The sequence below is a fragment of the Idiotropiscis lumnitzeri genome, chromosome 7 (genome assembly GCF_059441095.1).
Source record: "Idiotropiscis lumnitzeri isolate Australia: NSW breed Sydney's pygmy pipehorse chromosome 7, RoL_Ilum_1.0, whole genome shotgun sequence".
In the NCBI taxonomy this organism is placed as follows: domain Eukaryota; kingdom Metazoa; phylum Chordata; class Actinopteri; order Syngnathiformes; family Syngnathidae; genus Idiotropiscis; species Idiotropiscis lumnitzeri.
The window spans coordinates 20,394,258-20,412,926 of NC_142397.1; the positions used below are offsets into that span (position 1 = coordinate 20,394,258).

At 43.6% G+C, this 18,669-nt stretch overlaps 1 protein-coding gene across 8 annotated transcripts in view; it reads left to right on the top strand.

The window, feature by feature from the left end:
* The window catches only part of LOC148333984 (protocadherin Fat 3-like), a 178,680-nt gene that overhangs the window by 60,483 nt on the left and 99,528 nt on the right, over positions 1-18,669 (top strand). For all 8 annotated transcript variants that reach the window (XM_088300252.1, XM_088300255.1, XM_088300256.1 and 5 more), the window contains exon 3: positions 1,680-5,006. In XM_088300252.1, coding sequence (XP_088156378.1) covers positions 1,697-5,006 — 3,310 coding nt within the window. In that variant the 5' untranslated portion in view covers positions 1,680-1,696. The remainder of the gene's footprint in view (positions 1-1,679; positions 5,007-18,669) is intronic.

Below are 18,669 nucleotides of genomic sequence, written 5' to 3' on the forward strand. Positions count from 1 at the left end.
CCAAAATTGCTTTTATAAACAATGATAATGGCTTTCCATTGTATTTCCGTGTACCTTATTGGGTTGAGTGTCCAGCCCGTTACAGAGATTTGATGGTGTGTAAAAATATGGATTTGGCTATTTTTTACAGATGAACTCAAGCAACTGACTGAAAGTTGGCCATGGATGACATTTCCTCAACCATATTCGCATAAAGCCCCAACGTGCAGCATGTGTGTCACTTTCTTCATCTATTACCTTCTCTTCACTTCTTTTATGCTCTCCATTGTCACTGTTTTCCAAAAATTCAGAACAAAGCCTGAGGTAATAGCATGTTTCCAACAGACGTGTCAAGAAGATAGTTTATGCATTTTTTTTATTTAAAGCCGTTCCCATGTGTGGAAATAACATGTCTGTTGCATTCTTTCCTCAAACTAATTTTAGTTGCATTTTTTACATCTTTTTAAATTTTGCCTGTTAATGAGTCTCCCTTGTCATCGTTTTTGCTCTAGTTTTGTCACAATTAGCAAGCTGAACCAGCTATTTTGTGTGTTGTTTGGGATGGTTTGAGGCATCATATTGCTGCCTCCCACTTTTACTTATTTCTTTTTTTTCTGAACAAAGATGGAGTGACCTAGTAAACGTGACAGATTGCTTTCAGACTCTTCTCACAGTAAAGTCCTCAAAATGCTTCTCTTCCCATTCCCAAACCACACCTCCAATCAACCTCCTCGCTGACTGAAGCTGATATTTTGGTGACAGTTTAGGGTCAGATGAAAATTGCAGGGTTTCTTCATCTTCATTTCACTAGTGTGGATACGAGGCTGACTTCCCTGAACGATTTGTCTTGTATTCAATGTTGGCTTCGGAGTCAGTTCGCATTGTTTCCACAGAGGTGGTTTTTGGCCAGGAAGACAAAACCAAACATTCAGAGTTCAAGACTCTGGTGCAAGACAATAAAATGTTGTTTTTATAAAAGTAATGCATACACTATATGTGGCTGAGAATTTTATATTCATACTTGGCAATATGTTAAGCATGCTTTCTTGTCCCTCCCGTATCTGTAGCGCTTGTGGTGGAAAGTGCCAGATCATCACGATGCAGACCAGTGTGGCTCTCCTTCCACCACAACATGACATTTACTGGATCAGTCTTGTCTTCCAAAGACTAGCTTTGCACATATTTGTGGTTGCCTTTTTTTTCTTTTAAAAAGAAAACGTACTCTGAACACATTAACTTGACTCCTGGTTCAAAACCATATCCTATTGCCTCTGGAGTTATTACATGGTTTTGAGTCTGCAGTTTTGGCGTATTTCAGGAAACTGATTATGATAGGGTTGTGATGAAGAAGCCCATCATTTAGTCTTGTGCAGTTATTTTCTTCACTGTTTGTTTTGGTGATGTTACACTTATCTTGCTCGCCGTATAATTATTTTGTTCCTTCTCAAACCGCCACTGGTTTTTATGAAACTTGCAATTGATGGTCATTGTTTTGCAACCACAACAGGATGATGTCAGACCTCATTTTGGTTCCCCAAGAAATGTGCACTCACTGTCTCCCCCTCCCCACATCCAATCAGTCTTGTGGTCTACTGGATAATTAGTCACCCATGAGAGTAGAGAGGTCAAAGGTCAAATTATGGTTCTTTTTGTTGCAGTAAATCTCTCTCACGATGATCATCTGTATTTTTCTGTTTCAGGATGGAGTGATGATGGGATGGATGTGAATATGGGCCAGTGGGCAGGCATGCGTGCCCCTCTGCTCGGCCTCATCTTGCTGCTGCTGTTCTTTCTCTTCAAAACACCACTCTGCTGCGGCCAGAACACCCAAGGGGCCTCTCAGAATACACCTCATTTTGGTTTCACTCATCCTGTGTACCATGCCACAGTCTATGAAAATTCAGCTGCTCGCACCTACGCCAACAGTAAAATTAAAATGGGCATCCACCTGGCACAGCGCTCCTGGGAGATTCGCTACAGAATCACATCAGGAGATGATGAGGGGTTTTTCAAAGCTGAAGAGTATGTGCTGGGCGACTTCTGCTTCTTACGTGTAAGAACTAAAGGTGGCAATGCTGCCATCTTAAACAGAGAAATTCAGGACAACTATGTTTTGACAGTCAAAGCCTCGATTAAGGGAGATGCTCTACTGGAGACCTGGGCTAAAGTCAGCATCCAAGTTTTGGATATGAATGATCTTCGACCGCTGTTTTCCCCCACCACTTACTCTGTGACCATCGCAGAAAACACCCCGCTCAGGACTAGCATAGCACAAGTTACGGCTACCGATGCGGACATCGGTTCCAATGGAGAGTTTTACTATTTTTTCAAAGAAAAAAGGGAGCTTTTTGCAGTGCATCCCACAAGTGGTGTTGTGTCGCTCAGTGGAAAGCTCAATGTTGAGGAACAAAGCCGGTATGACTTGGAAATACTGGCGGTGGACCGAGGCATGAAGCTTTATGGAAATAACGGAGTCAGTAGCACGGCCAAACTCTTTGTTCACGTCGAGCGTGTAAATGAGCATCCGCCGGTCATAAATGTGATCACCCACAACCCCTCTTGGCTTGATAAAAACTCAGTGTATGCCATTGTCACTGTTGAAGACCCGGATGAAGGTTTAAATGGTGATGTAGACTCTGTGGTCATTGTTGGTGGAGACCTCTCGGACCAGTTTTACATAGAAAGAGCGAATGAAGGCGTGTTTGCCATAAAGGCTTCTGAGACAGTTAACTGGGAGACTTACCCATATGGCTGTAACCTCACATTACAAGCTAAAGACAGAGGAAACCCACCAAAATTCTCTGCAGTCAAAGTTGTCCATGTTGTTGTTAACAAACAACCAATAGTGGATATAAAGTTTGAGCATGAGTTTTATGATGTTAATTTGAGTGAAATAGCACCACCGGGAACAATTGTACAGGCTGTGAAAATAACACCCGAACCAGATGATGCTGAATATCTGTTGACACCCTCTGCAGATTCAACATTTTTTCAAATAAATACAATAACAGGTGTCATCTCCACCACATGCTGGTTTACTCAAGTGACTCAGAATGTCTTTAATGTAGAGATTTTGGAAATTGATAGTGAGCTCAAAGTTAAAATGCAGATTTCTATCGAGGATGCCAATGATAATACGCCGACATTTACTCAGTCCCTTTACAAGGCTTTTGTCAACGAAAGTGTACCAGTTGGGACCACCGTATTAACTGTTTCTGCGGTCGATGTGGATCAAGGAGAAAATGGATACATAACTTATAGTATTTCCAGCCTTGTGACACTGCCATTCAAAATTAATCAGTTTTCTGGTGCTATCAGCACCATGAAAGAATTGGACTTTGAATCATCTTCTGAGAGCTTTATGTTTGTAGTTAGAGCTTCCGACTGGGGCTCACCTTATCGGCGAGAAAGTGAAGTCAATGTTACAATTCACCTGGAGAATACAAATGATAACCATCCCTTATTTGAGAAAGTAGCATGTCAGGGAGTGATCTCGAGAGACTTCCCATTGGATGAAGTGATTACCACCATGTCCGCAATTGATATAGATGAGCTAGATCTCGTAAAATATAAAATAATGTCAGGGAATGAATGGGGATACTTTGACCTAAACCCTGATTCAGGGATCCTTGCATTGAGACGGCCCTTGGCGACAGCCAATCCAAAGAATGGTGTCTTCAGTCTCAAAATAACTGCCACAGATGGTGAGCATTTTTCGGATCCCATGTTTGTTAACATTTCACTTGTAAATGGGAAATCTCCTCCCAAAGGTTTTAATTGCAAAGAAACAAGGGTAGCTCAAAAACTAGCAGAGAAACTACTCAAAAAGTCAAAAGCAAGTACCAAGCCCAAAATAGAGGAAGGATTTATTGACCTTTTTTCTGTCAATCGGCAAATGCCCCAGTTTGAGAGCTCTTTCCCAGATGATATTTCTGTGGTAGAAGATCTAAAGGTGGGCTCAAGTGTCTTGCAGGTAAATGCCTATGATGGGGACACTGGTTTCAATGGCCGCCTTCTTTACTCTATTTCAGATGGGAACACTGATAGCTGTTTTACAATTGAAATGGAGACAGGTCTTATTCGTGTTTTTCTTCCAATGGATAGAGAAAAAAGAGATCGTTATCTCCTCAACATAACTATCTATGACCTTGGCCTGCCACAGAAAGCCGCTTGGCGGTTGCTTACAGTCTACATCATGGATGCTAATGATAATGCCCCTCAGTTTTTCCAAGAAGGTGGTTATAGAATTGTCATACCTGAAAACACAGCCATAGGGACAGATGTCATTCAAGTGGAGGCCATTGACAAAGATCATGGACTTAATGGGGAAGTCGCATACTGTTTTTTGACCAGCACCACCCACTTTGGTATCAACTCCACAAATGGCATTGTATATGTTGCCGGGCAACTTGACAGGGAGTTTAGCTCTTCTTTTTACTTGAAGATCGAGGCTCGGGACAAGGCAGATAGAGGGAGACAGATGTTTTCTGTAACCTCATTGAAAGTCATACTGGAAGATGTAAATGACTGTCCACCACTCTTTATCCCAAGTGTGTACAAAGCTAGGGCTCTAGAGGATCTTCCGGTTGGAACAGTTGTGGCCTGGTTAGAAACCCAAGACTTGGATCTGGGTTTGGGTGGCCAAGTCCGCTACTCTTTAGCCAATGACTACAATGGATGGTTTGAGATCGACAAAGTAAGTGGAGCTATTCGCCTGACCAAGGAGCTGGACTATGAAACACAGCAGTTCTACAACCTCACTGTTCGGGCCAAAGACAAAGGAAAACCAGTATCTCTTCTCTCTGTCACCTATGTGGAGGTAGAGGTTCTGGATGTTAATGAAAACCTCTATGCGCCATACTTTCCCCAGTTTGCCTTATCAGGATTAATTCAAGAAAACGCACGTATTGGAACTACCCTTCTGCAAGTCAGCGCTAACGATGAGGATGATGGCAGAGATGGAGAAATACAGTACTCTATTCGTGATGGGAGTGGAATCGGACGGTTTGCAATCGATGAAGAATCAGGTAGGTTTTCTTTGAAAATGTTATCTTGTAGCCATTCTTTTGATTAAATTGCCATGATTTTTTTGGGGGGGTGAATGGGAAATCAATATGGAGGAGATAAAAACGTATTTGCAAAACAGGTCAAGCTATTTCATTGTTACAGTTTAACATAAAGTAAAACATTTTGTGAGTTCCTCAACTATGAATGTGAAACTTTTAATCGCAACTATATTGATTTATCTCTGTTACAGTTTGGTGCAATATAAAGCCTATGCTCTATTTTGGTGCCCCATACAAGTGAATCTGTGCAGAGGGGGGCTTGGCTATGTTTTAGCATTTTCAGCTTGGCACAGTTGAATCCTGGCATTTTTTATTTTTTGTGTGTGAACATGGCCGACTTGCAAACAGACCCACATGGGCAGATCATGTAAAGTTGGCCAGTGAGATCACAGATCTGTGAAGTGGGGATCGGAGACTATGTGTGAACCACATCTAAGCCCCAGTCCTTCCTCTCACCTTTATTTGCCAGTAAAGAGATGATTTAAAAAAAAAAAAAAAAATATATATATATATATATATATATATGTGTATGTATATATATATCGATGCTATTAATATTAACACATTCAATGAATTGATTTCTACAAAAACTCATAGCATTTAATGCCTGCTGTTGCCATATTAATGAAAAAAAATGGGATGACATCCACCACATGTACAGAATGCACTTGCCCGTGCCCCAATCAAATTCACCAAAATTGCTTTAAACCATTGACTATATTTAGATGTGGTTCCAGCAGGTGTAAAGTTGAAATTACTTAATGCCACTAAATTGTAAATTGCGCCGGGTGGATGTTAAAGGAAATGTCTAAGGCTAGCCAGAACGCCCACCATGGCGCTGAGCATTTCGCTAAATTCCAAACAGGCGAAGTTAGGCTTGCACCGGTACGAATGCCAAGATGCACCAGTTTTTATGCTCAATTGCAGCTAAACGGTTTAAAAAAAAAAAAAAAAAAACTACATATACAGCCTATCCTCTGTATGAACATCACAAGAGGAAAAGCTGTAACTCAATGAAATAAAAAAATAATAGCAACACACTACTCGATTAGAGTGCACACCTGTATTGGAGTGCACACTTGTACACTAATACAATCATTGTGACACAGTGAGAAACAGTATTTAACTCGGTTTGCTTGTCCCTAGGTGATGAACAAGAGCACAGTCAAGGTTAGGATTTATTGCCCTTTGTAACCGAGCTGTAGCAGGCCCCATAAATCAGCTCCAAGCTGCTGAGAAACCCTATAAATGCAATTACAACTTCAAAAAAAAGAAATTATCCTGGTCTACACGTGCTAACACTCACATCAGCACATCTAATTCATCCAACTCTGTAAAATCCAGTACTGTACGAATAAAATCATTATCTATTAACGTGGTGCGTTCACAATGGGAAAGAAAAATGCTGTTCGTGATACACTATTGACATTGATGGGATCGTATATTCACTGTTTCATGAATGTGCACATCCTATTGAAATGTTATATCACAGAGAAAATGCATAAGTGGGCCTCGCGGGAGTGAGTGTTAGGGTTGAGGTGAAACTTGATTTGCACTTGGATACAGTCATAAGGAGAGACTTTCGGGCTCATTTATTTTTGAAGAAAGTCTTAAATAATTTCAAATTTTCACAATTCGAGATTGGTAAAATGGATTGCAGAATGCTGGCAATGGAGACAAACATTGGCACTCAATTGTGTATTTAAAAATCAAGACTCTGGAGGTATATGTTGGTTGACAAAATATTGTCTGAAATAATACTTAGTCGCCCTATAGAATTGTTTAGGATCCACAGTTTATTATTGAGTTTATTATTGTGGGTCAACAGAACCTGTGTTTGTATATTGGGACGTAAACCGAAATTAATTAAATGTTTTGCATATTTTCTAAAATGATGATGATAGTAAATTGCGCCCTCCATCCATAATATTATCAAATGATCTATAGTGACTGAAATGGGTTATGAGGAGTATTAATAAAGCTCACTAATTTACATATTCATGACCAGCCAATAAGTTCCATGTTTCACTCCATCTGTTTCCTCATATATGACAAGGGGGTGTTCCTCCACCTCATATCCTCAAAATCTAAAACGCTGTCTCCACTTACACAGGCTGGAGCCGACAAGAGCAAGAATGAGCACATGAACATCGAATGGTTAGATTGCAAAAATTTTGCTACGCTAGAAGTTGTGTCAACTCTCAAGAGGCAAACACAGCTGACAATGGGCAGAAGGCTGGCATGGATCTTTGTCTTTTTTTTTATATTTACCCTTTTTTTATATATGATATGTTCAAGTGGTCATAGGTAGGGATGTCCACATTAATTTTAGGTGCCAATTGATCACTGTTTTTGGTCGTTATAAACAATGAAAGTACAATCATTTCCAATGGAGAGTTTGTCATCAGTCCCTTCAATGACTCCAAGCCAAACATGGAGAGAGCGGAGGGGGCGTGGCCTTATTGTTCATTAAAAGTAGTTGTTTTTCAAGTAGTCTCTTATTTCCTAATTACTCCAAAATGAATAGATAAAAAACAAAACGAGAACTAATTTCAGTTTCCTGATCACAAACTATATAAACTGAGCTTGTTATCATTGCTCCTGTAAAGGTGTAGCCAACCTTCCTCTACCCGAGTCAGATGGAAAGGACCCAACTCACCCATGACCGAACCATTCCAACCATCCATTTTCTATTTGTATTAGTATTTGTATTTATTTATTTTTAAAGTATACAGGGACAGTGCATATTAATCAAATATTTTCCTGTAAATGTGCCAGATTATAGCCAATGGCTAATTTGCATCCGTTGTCACTGTGGCAGGTTGATGTTATACAGTCACCTCTAGACCCTGCTCTGGTTGACATGTTCATATTCTTCTGTACATATTTATTTAGTGGAGGTGGAGCCAGACCATGGAGAATTTTATATACAACGATACAATCAGAATATTTTAGTATGTTTTCCCAGCTCAAGAGTTCATATTTCTTCAGAATTTCACAGTGGTTGTATGTGTTGGGCTTTTTATCCAAGATTTTCAAAGACTGTATGCAATTTCAACAGGCTTTAGTGTGGATTTACATGCCATTGCCCAACTAGTTAGACAATAAGTGATATGTGACATTTCAAAACAGTTTTGATGAATCAAGAGTTAAATTATTCCTAATATATCTAAAAGTTAGAGATATTAAGTTTCATGTGATCCATTAATCTTTTCATTTGTTGTCTAAACTGTAACAGTGAGTCCAACATGATTCCTAAACTCTTGTACAACCTCAATTCTCATTCCTTGCACAAATACGTTAGGATTTGTATCAGCACACCTCCTAATTGAAAAGAACATACACACAGTCTTTGATACATTAAGATGTAAATGAGAACGTTCTAGCCAGTTTGACACATCAGTCATGGCTGCTGATAGATATTTTGCAGCTGCATGTTTTGTTTTTGCATGTACATAAATAACTGCATCGTCAGCGTACATCTGACAAGTAACATTTGATGGACAATGTTGTGGAAGGTCGTTTATGTACAAGCTCAACAGCAGCGGTCCCAAAACCGACCCTTGAGGTACACCAAATGAGGGCGTTATTGGGATTATCATATTCAAGGTCACATCGGGCTGGAGTCTATCCAAGCCAACTTCTGGCAATAACCAGACTATTCCTTGGATTGGTCACCAGACAATCGCAGGTCACGCATAACGACAGATAATCGTTAACACTCACATTCACACCATCACTGATTGGGAACTGAACAAATTTACTCAACACTGGATTCCAACAAGCAAAACACTGATTGCGTGTTACATTTAAATGACTGCAAACAATGAATTGAGAGATACTTAACAGGCTTGTGCAAAGCTTGTTGATGAACTGAATCAGAGAAACACAAGGAAAACATCTTAAAAAAAAGCTAGGAAAACATCAAAAACAGGCTGGATAGGATCTCCCGAGAAATGGATTTATACAGTATGTTGCTGTGTATCATTTTGTATTAGCTAGGAAGAGATAGTGACAGACCTGGAATACACAAGTTGGTACCAAAACAGGACGTGGGAGATAATGATGAGGAAAGTGTAGTCATATCGAAAGGCGACGCTTGCTCCTTATCCACTTGAACGAATTGACGAGCCGTGCACCGCTTGAACATTAATACCCCAAACTTCACTATTTTATTCACTGGTACTTATGAAATGATGACTATTGTTAAGTATTGTTGCAAAAGACAAAGTTTTTCGACTTCATATACTGTACTTTATTTCCATGGCTTGGTGCATGGTTACGACTCGCTCGCTTATGAGCCGGTAATTCATTTCTCCCGTGCGTGTTGTGCGTTTGCATTTTTGTGTTTGTCTTTTTCCCTCTCTCTCTCTCTCTCTCTCTCTCTCTCTGTCAGATGACTTGTTATTGCCAAGGTTAATTGTCAATCAACACCAAATTAAAAGGCGTTAAGGTTGTTGGAAAGTCCACATAGTTGAGGCGTATTGTCTTCACTTTCAACATTAATAAATCTTTGAAGTTCTTATTTAATTTTGATACTATAAGTAGATGTCAGGGCGGAATGGTGGCCCGACTGATTAGCACGATGGCTTCATGATACATAGGCTGTGGGTTCGATTCCGGCTCCGGCCTTCCGGTGTGGAGTTTGCATGTTCTCCCCGTGCCTGCATGGGTTTTCTCCAGGTACTCAGGTTTCCTCCCACATTCCAGAAACATGCTCGGCAGGTTGATTGGACAACCTAAATTGCCTCTAGGTGTGAGTGTGAGTGCAGATGGTGGTTTGTCTATGTGCGCCCTGTGATTGGCTGGCAACCAGTTCAGGGTGTATTCTTATCTGTATTGTATTTAGCATTATATGTTTTCTTTGTGCATATTCAATTATGTTGAGTGGGGGTATCTTGTGACTGAACTGAAATAATGAGATGTTCCAGAGCGGCTGAGTTTTTTTTTGGGGGGGGGGGGGTTCCTCGAATTTGCTTTGTTTTCTTTGCACAGTAGTTAATTTGTTAGTCCTGTTTTCAGCGGCAACACCCTCTCTTGTTTCACCCACTCACATTAGTTATTTTATCTGCATTCCATTTTGCAAAGAGTAGGTTTTTCTTGTTTTTTCTTACTCGGGTCCGACGTGCTCCTTCGGTTAAATACATTTCTATTTTGTTTGATCTCTGCCTCTGCGAATGTTTGTTAGGTCCATCTTGTGTGAAAATCAACACCTCCAAATCTCAGACCATGGACCTCAGTCAGAAAAGGGTGGAGTGCTTTATGTGAGTTGAAGATGAGATACTGTCCCAAGTGAAGGAGTTCAAGTATCTTGGGCTCTTGTTCCCATGAGACAGGAGATTGACAGGTGAATTGGTGCGGCCCCTGCAGTGATGCGGACTCTGTATCAGCCCGTTGTGGTGAATGAGGAGCAGAGCCAAAAGGCAAAGCTCAATTTACCGGTCGATAAATGCTCCGAACCTAACTTGTGGTCACGAGCTGTGAGTCAAGACAGGAAGAACAACAATGCAGATACAAGGGCAAATGGGTTTGCTCTGCAAGGTGTCCAGGCTGACCCTTCTCTCAGGGTGAGAAGTTTGGTCATCTGGGTGGCAGTCAGAGTAGAGATGCCTCTCCTCCGCATTGAGTTTGACAGATTAAGTAATCATGTTCAGCTCCTCCATAACTTGCCTGAATGCCATTTTATTCAGCTTGTTGTCGTTAGTGTTTGTGTTGAAAAGGGACTATAAACGAGTACTCAAGTGTTTCCTCCAAAGCTAACCTTTCCATGTCATTGTTCCACCCACTGTGTTCAGCAGAATGCTCTGCACATCAAGACTCTTAATCACAGTGTCACCTCTCCTGTTTTAGGTGACAGAATGATAGAAAAGCGTGGGTGCTGAGGAACAGAATTCATGGCCTCTATTTCTACTGTAATTAATTTCGAACCGGGAGGGAGGGCTGCATCTTTGTCTCACCAACAAAACCAGCTTTGTAGTGTAGAGAGTGTTGAATGTGAAGCTCAGAGGAAGATGAAAACGGGGACACACACCCACACACAACTAATATCTTGCATACGACTGATGCATTTTTATTTTTGTATAGGGGTGTGTGTGTGTGGGGGGGGTGTGGGCGTGTGTGTGGACGTGCACGCATGTTTGAACACATTGTTCGAGATATGAGTATCTTGAGTTACGAATGTGGTCCTCAAACAAATTAAACCTCTCAAGGCCCCCACTGTGTACTGTATCTAAATTCTAAAACTGGTTGATGATAGAGCGGATGCATTCTTGTATACAATCTAATTGAGATTTCTTTGATTGTAATCGTTGCTTGTTTTGAGTGTGATGATTTTTTATAACAACGTACCATAGCAATCAGTTTGCCACATATACCACTGTGTTGCACATCATGTCAGTTACTCTTTCCCTCGTCCTTAATTTATGTTTATATTGGTGTGTAATGGAAATGACCCGAACCGGAATGATTTCAGAAATGCTGTAGTTAAGAAAGTCGGAGTCATGCAGTTGTATGAGGATGTGATGACATATGTAAACATGCTTGACCATGGATCATTGCAGCGCTGTCTTGAGTGTGGACCGGTGGGAGAAAGCGGAAGGCGCAATTGTGCAACAGTCACAGTCTAAAGTCCTTCGAGTGAGCTCTTGCAACTAAATTAAGCATGCAAAAATAACTCATTAAACCAACGTAAGCATTTTGGCTGCTGTATTTACAGACTCGCGACATAATTGCAGCACAATATTTTTTAACCAAAACAAGAAAGTGAAAAGTATCACCACTAATACACTATTGAACCTATAAAACAATATAAAAACTAGACATTTTTGTTTGCCGGGTAGAAGGCAATCCAAATTAAAGCGCTTATGTGTCCCATGCACCCTCACTATACTATTCCCCGTGCCCTTATTGTCTGTTTTTCAAGTCTCTTTTTTTTTTTTTTTTTTTTTTGCAGGTGCAAAGAAGCCTTCTCAACCTTCTCTTATTGTAAATACTGAGCAACCATGTAATATGCACCTATTCCCTGTGGACACAGAGTAAATGCTGAATATAAATGTAACCAAGAAGTAATATCCTACATGTTATCAAACAAGCCACACACAACACGCACGCACACCCCCACACACAAACACACACACCGAGTGCAGAGTCAACATCTCCTATACTGAGGAGCAGAATAACATTGGTAATTATAGCCTGTGGTGGCCCTTGCTGTGGGATAGCCAACACATACATCCTCACTTGTACGTTGTGTACTGGCATGGTAATGTTTCATTCTAATGATAGGGAATTTAAATCTTCATCTCAACATACTGTAATGTCCAGTGTGTACAATACTGTAACTGTACGCACCGACAATCCTGTCGACTTCCGAGAGCTCACCATCAACAGATATATGTTGTATTTGTGAGTTTGCAGTTAACTTGGATAACCTAAAGTGACTTAACAACTCAATACGCACTTGTTGGAAAATGAACACATTGTCAAAAAGATTCTGACCACACACCAAAAAAATCCTAGGATACGACAAAACGGATAAAAGCTATTTCATATTTTCAGTCACCAGAATCTGAATTGAACATCTCATGAGAGGATGATATTAACAATACTGAACCTTTGATTCATGAAGGTATTTATTCATTCATAGCATGCCACATTCACAATTGTATCTTGGCTGCTCCAGTGCTAGGTGATAAACTGGAACTCGTGATATTATTAGCTGGGTTTCCATTGCCCTCATAAATGTGCAAAATGTGCAATCCCAAAATGGTAATGGAAAAACTGAAATTTGGAAAAACATCTCAAATACTGCCAACAAGATTTTACACACTCATGAGGTCATTTATTTATTTAATTTTTTTAGATGTGTCAACAAAGAAGTATAGTATATCGTACAAGTGTAATGCAAACACATTTTTTCTCACATTTCATATAAATATTTCATACATATATTTCGGCTGATTCGTCAGCAAAAACGTACTTACCAGTACATCTCACAGGCGCCGCAGAAGAAGCAGACAAACGATACACATACATATATTGTAGCGATAGACCGGTTAGTTGCATGGTGGATGACTGATTAGCACGATGGCCTCACAGTACAGAGGTCGTGGGTTTGATTCCACCTTCGACCTTCCTGTGTGGAATTTGCATGTTCTCCCCGTGGGTTTTCTCCGGGTACTCTGGTTTCCTCCCCCATTCCAAAAACATGCATGTCAGGTTGATTGGACACCAATTGCCCCTCGGTATGAGTGTGAGCGTGGCATTTTGCAGATTATCGACATCAACGTTTTTTTTTTTTAACATTCAAAGCCGATAAATTATTAGATGGTTTATTTTGGCTCGCTGCAGCACACTTCTGTTGCTCTCACTCTCCCTCTGCTGTGCTGGTGGCCCTGCCTGCAGAAGCAGATTGGCATTTTACATTTTACCCCTTTTATTTTTCAACGAATGAATATCGGCTTCAAATATCTGTTACTAAATATCTATGACTACTAATAATCGGTATCGATATCGGCCCTGAAAAAAAGCATATCGGACTATCACTTATATATTGTATACTTTTCCGTCTCACAGACCGCAATGACATTGTCCTACACTGTTTTTACGTCACCAATCATCATGCAATCATCAGTCAGAATTCATGACAGCATACTGACAGATTGACGTGCACACTATTGGATATTTTACTTTTAAAAAAGTCCTCACTGTATGTGCATGTTGTCCCTAAATGAAAGGCTAACCACACTGTGGCTGTCATATCCATACGCAAACGTCGTCTAGTCATAATTTAGGTTCCTTCCATTGTGTGTCTAGCTGGATGTCTGTGGTCGTCAGGTTGTATTCAGTGCTTTGGGAAAACACCAATTAGGACTCACAGCCTATCACTAGAGCAGCTACAGTGCCAGGAAACCCCAGAGGGGAGCAGATTAGGCACATATGGAGTCTGTGGAGGGTGTCAGCGCTGTGGGAAGATATAGTCAGGTGCAGAAAGTGCATCTGTATTTTTCTCAGCAATTAACACAACCGACTGGACTGATTTATTTTTTTGACATCTGTCTCCATTGCCCCAAATGCTAATGACAAGCAGTAAGAATGATATGTGTTTCTGTATCCGACAGCCGCTTTTGCAAAAGTGCGTCAGAGTGTATAACTTAGTTCACGCTCTGGATAAAGTGCACAAACAGTAGAGGAAAGGCCAAATTGAATGTTAGGTCATACTATCTAGCCATCGATTTTGGATAGCTCTTGACCTCATTAGAGGCACAGGGGAGCTGGAGCCTATGCCAGCTGACTTTAGTTAAGAGGCGGCCAGGACTGGTCGCCAGCCAATCACAAGACAAATATTGACAAATAACCATTCACACCTATTCACACCAGTGGACAACTTAGAGACTTCTGTTAACCTACCATCAGGCTTGTCACAATATATATTGTCAGGGTTCGCCTTACGGCGAGGAGGAGGTGGACCCAAAAGGCGAGTAGGCAGAGAGGTGAGTAGCGTGAAGGGAATTTATTGAAGGGATCGAACATGGACAAACAACGGGGCAGGATACAAAACAACCAGGGCAAAGTGAACACGACTAACTGGGACAAGGATAAAGGGCATGAACGAGAGCGGGGCGTGAGCGGAACGAGAATCAGAGCAGGAACGAGAATCAGAGCAGGAACGAGAACATGAACGTGCACAAAACGTGGTCGTGGCAGTACGTAAATTGCGGTAATGACCCGACACTGCGTTGTGGGTCTGGAAGGCTTAAATAGTCCAAGTAATCAGATGAGCAGATGGGGACCAGGTGTGTGATGGTTGACGGGGAGCAGGTGTGTGGCTGGTGAGGACGAGTGCTAAGGGAAACGCCCCCACTCAGATGAACAAACACAGAAGGCAAGGGAAAAGGAACGTGACCAAAACAATAACAAAAACACCTGACCAAACAATAACAGAAAAGCACATGGCAGGAAGGAGGGAAGAAAATAACAAACAATAACAAAACCCACATGCGTACGAAAACAATAACAAAGGCCTGTCATGCCCGACGCAGATCATGACAGTACCCCCCCCTCAAGGGACGGATTCCAGACGTCCCACAAAAAGAACAAAAAGAAAAACCATGTCCAAAAACGAGGGTGGGCGGAAGGGGTCGGGCGGTGGGTCAACGACCCGTGAGCTTGGGGCGGAGGCAAGGCGTGCCCCACCGGAACATGGGCTTGGGACGGACGCACAACGTGCTCCGCCGGAACGTGAGCTTGGGACGGACGCGCAGCGTGCTCCGCCTGAACGTGAACCTGGGTCGGAAGCAGGGTGTGCTCCCCATGAACGTGGACTTGGGACGGACGCACAACGTGCTCCGCCTGAACGTGAGCTTGGGACGGACGCACAGCGTGCTCCGCTTGAACGTGAGCTTGGGACGGACGCACAGCGTGCTCCGCCTGAACGTGAGCTTGGGACGGACGCACAGCGTGCTCCGCCTGAACGTGAGCTTGGGACGGACGCACAGCGTGCTCCGCCTGAACGTGAACTAGGGACGGACGCCGGACGGGCTCCGCGTGAACGTGAACTTGGGTCGGGGGCAGGATGTGCTCCGCTGGCTCGAGAACTTGGGGCGGACGCACAGCGTGCTCCGCTGGATCGGGAGCTGGGATCGCCATTGGGGCCCCGGGACGGGGCTCGGCCGCTGACGGGGAGCCAGGACACGGCTCAGCATCTGGCGGGGAGCCGGGACTGGGCTCAGCAGCTGGCGGGGAGCCGGGACAGGGCTCAGCAGCTGGCGGGGAGCCGGGACAGGGCTCAGCAGCTGGCGGGGAGCCGGGACAGGGCTCAGCAGCTGGCGGGAAGCCGGGACAGGGCTCAGCAGCTGGCGGGGAGCCGGGACTGGGCTCAGCAGCTGGCGGGGAGCCGGGACTGGGCTCAGCAGCTGGCGGGGAGCCGGGACTGGGCTCAGCAGCTGGCGGGTAGCCGGGACTGGGCTAGCAGCTGGCGGGGAGCCGGGACTGGGCTCAGCAGCTGGCGGGGAGCCGGGACTGGGCTCAGCAGCTGGCGGGGAGCCGGAACGGGGCTCGGCCGCCTTCGAGGAGTCGGCACGGGACTCTGGAGGCTGCGGCTCGCATGGAGGCGGCGGGGTCCGTGCAGCGGGAGCTGCATTGGTCACTGCTGCAGGCGTGGAGGCGACAGCGGGCCGGGCGCAGCAGTCGATCCGGGCACAGCCGAACCGGGGGCCCTGATCCCTGTCAGCCTGCCGCCATAGGGAATCAGGAAAACGGGAGACCTGAGGGACCGTGACTGCGGGGGCTGGTGAACGCGAGCTAGGAGACGCCAGGGGAGCGTGATCCGGTGCTGAAACTGATGGTGAACGATGTGCGCGACGTGACCGAGACTTCCGGGATTTGGGACGTGAAGCGCGCGAGGGGGAGTGGGAGGTGGTCGCGAAAAACTCAAATGGCTCGGGGGGAGGAAGGTGACGGCTCAAAAATAACTGCGCGTTGCGCTGAGCAACTAAGAGAGTGGCAATATATTCAAAATCATAGTCGTGATCTGGATCGGAAAAAATGTGAGGTGCAAGGTGCTCAAAATCAAACTCGTGACCGGACTTACTCGAATCGTGAGGGGGTGAAAGGGCTTGGTGCTCAAAATCAAACTCGTAATCCGAATCTATGATCAGGTGAGGGGGTATGACAGGCTGGTAATCAGTGCTGTAATCGGGGGGCGAAAGGGGAGAAACAGACGTTGAGCGGAAAATGGAACCTACTTGAAGGACACGGGGTTGGTCGGCAGGCTGAGGGGGGTTGTCCGTCCGGCGGCGTCATGGACGGGTCATTCTGTCAGGGTTCGCCTTACGGCGAGGAGGAGGTGGACCCAAAAGGCGAGGAGGCAGAGAGGTGAGTAGCGTGAAGGGAATTTATTGAAGGGATCGAACATGGACAAACAACGGGGCAGGATACAAAACAACCAGGGCAAAGTGAACACGACTAACTGGGACAAGGATAAAGGGCATGAACGAGAGCGGGGCGTGAGCGAGAGCGGAACGAGAATCAGAGCAGGAACGAGAATCAGAGCAGGAACGAGAACATGAACGTGCACAAAACGTGGTCGTGGCAGTACGTAAATTGCGGTAATGACCCGACACTGCGTTGTGGGTCTGGAAGGCTTAAATAGTCCAAGTAATCAGATGAGCAGATGGGGACCAGGTGTGTGATGGTTGACGGGGAGCAGGTGTGTGGCTGGTGAGGACGAGTGCTAAGGGAAACGCCCCCACTCAGATGAACAAACACAGAAGGCAAGGGAAAAGGAACGTGACCAAAACAATAACAAAAACACCTGACCAAACAATAACAGAAAAGCACATGGCAGGAAGGAGGGAAGAAAATAACAAACAATAACAAAACCCACATGCGTACGAAAACAATAACAAAGGCCTGTCATGCCCGACGCGGATCATGACAATATATATTTTTTGGATGATAAAGTTTCCAGAAATTGTCGCTACAAACGATACTATCCTTGTTTTTCCACGTATGTTTAAATGCAAATATCTTTGAATTCTCGCCTTCAAGCCTCGGATTGTGCGTATGATGTCATTGGTTTACTCAATGTTTCGTTGCTTCATAACACTGGAGACCTCATGCCGCTTTGGAGGTGTTGTCGGCATTTGCAGTCAGTCTAAAAGGAGTTCTACTCCCTCTAGTGTGTGTCTACGTGCGTGTACGCATGTGGGTGTGTGCGTGTGTGCGCACTTGTTAGTGCCGACAGTGGCCCACAAGTTGACAGACAGGAGCGAGAAGAACCAGCTCGAGTGAATGTTGATGATGTATGCATGTAAACAAACACCCAAGCAAATGACCATTTATTGAAAACTGTTGACCATTTTTTCCCATTGAACGAGAAATCAATTTAGCAATTACCGTGACAGGCCAACCTGCAGTACATGTAATGGCGAAAGCACGCAAGCAAAGGGGAGAGCATGCAAACGCCACACTGGAAGGCTGGAGCCGATATTAAATTCTAGAACTTTAAGATCACCATTCCACAAGCAAAGCCATTTGATAATGCTTGTTTGTGTAACATTCCAATTTGAAGTCGTCTACAAATTACAGTAAATAAGAGTAACATAACTGCATTGCTTTTTTAATCAATCAAGTGAAGTATACTAGATTGTCTGCCAGTTATCAGATCCGTACACATATAAAGAAGAATAGCTGCCAAGCATTGATAAGATCGAACAATTTTTTTAGGTGGGTTCAGAAGCCAAGTAATGAGAATACAGCAGTGCCGCTCACAACAGATCTGTTTTCTAATGATTGATAGTCTGACAGGTACCAAGAGAAGTGTTGCTTTAGCTCCCTTTTCATTCCAAATGAGTGTCACAGATGCAGTTGATGGTGACATCCCTCATCAGATTCCCTGTCGCATTCAAAGTTATCAGCAATTCTAGCGGGGTTCCTTCAACATTGTGACAGACTGAGTGTTTACATTGCTCTAAGACTTTGAAATGTAGTGGTGATATTTGTCTATGTCTTGTGCTGTTTCTGAATATTGATACTGTCCTGTGAAAAACATGTCTATTTTTTTCGGGGGGGTTTTTGGCGTTAATGGGGTGTCTGTGTCACAGACACCCCATTAACGTGATTA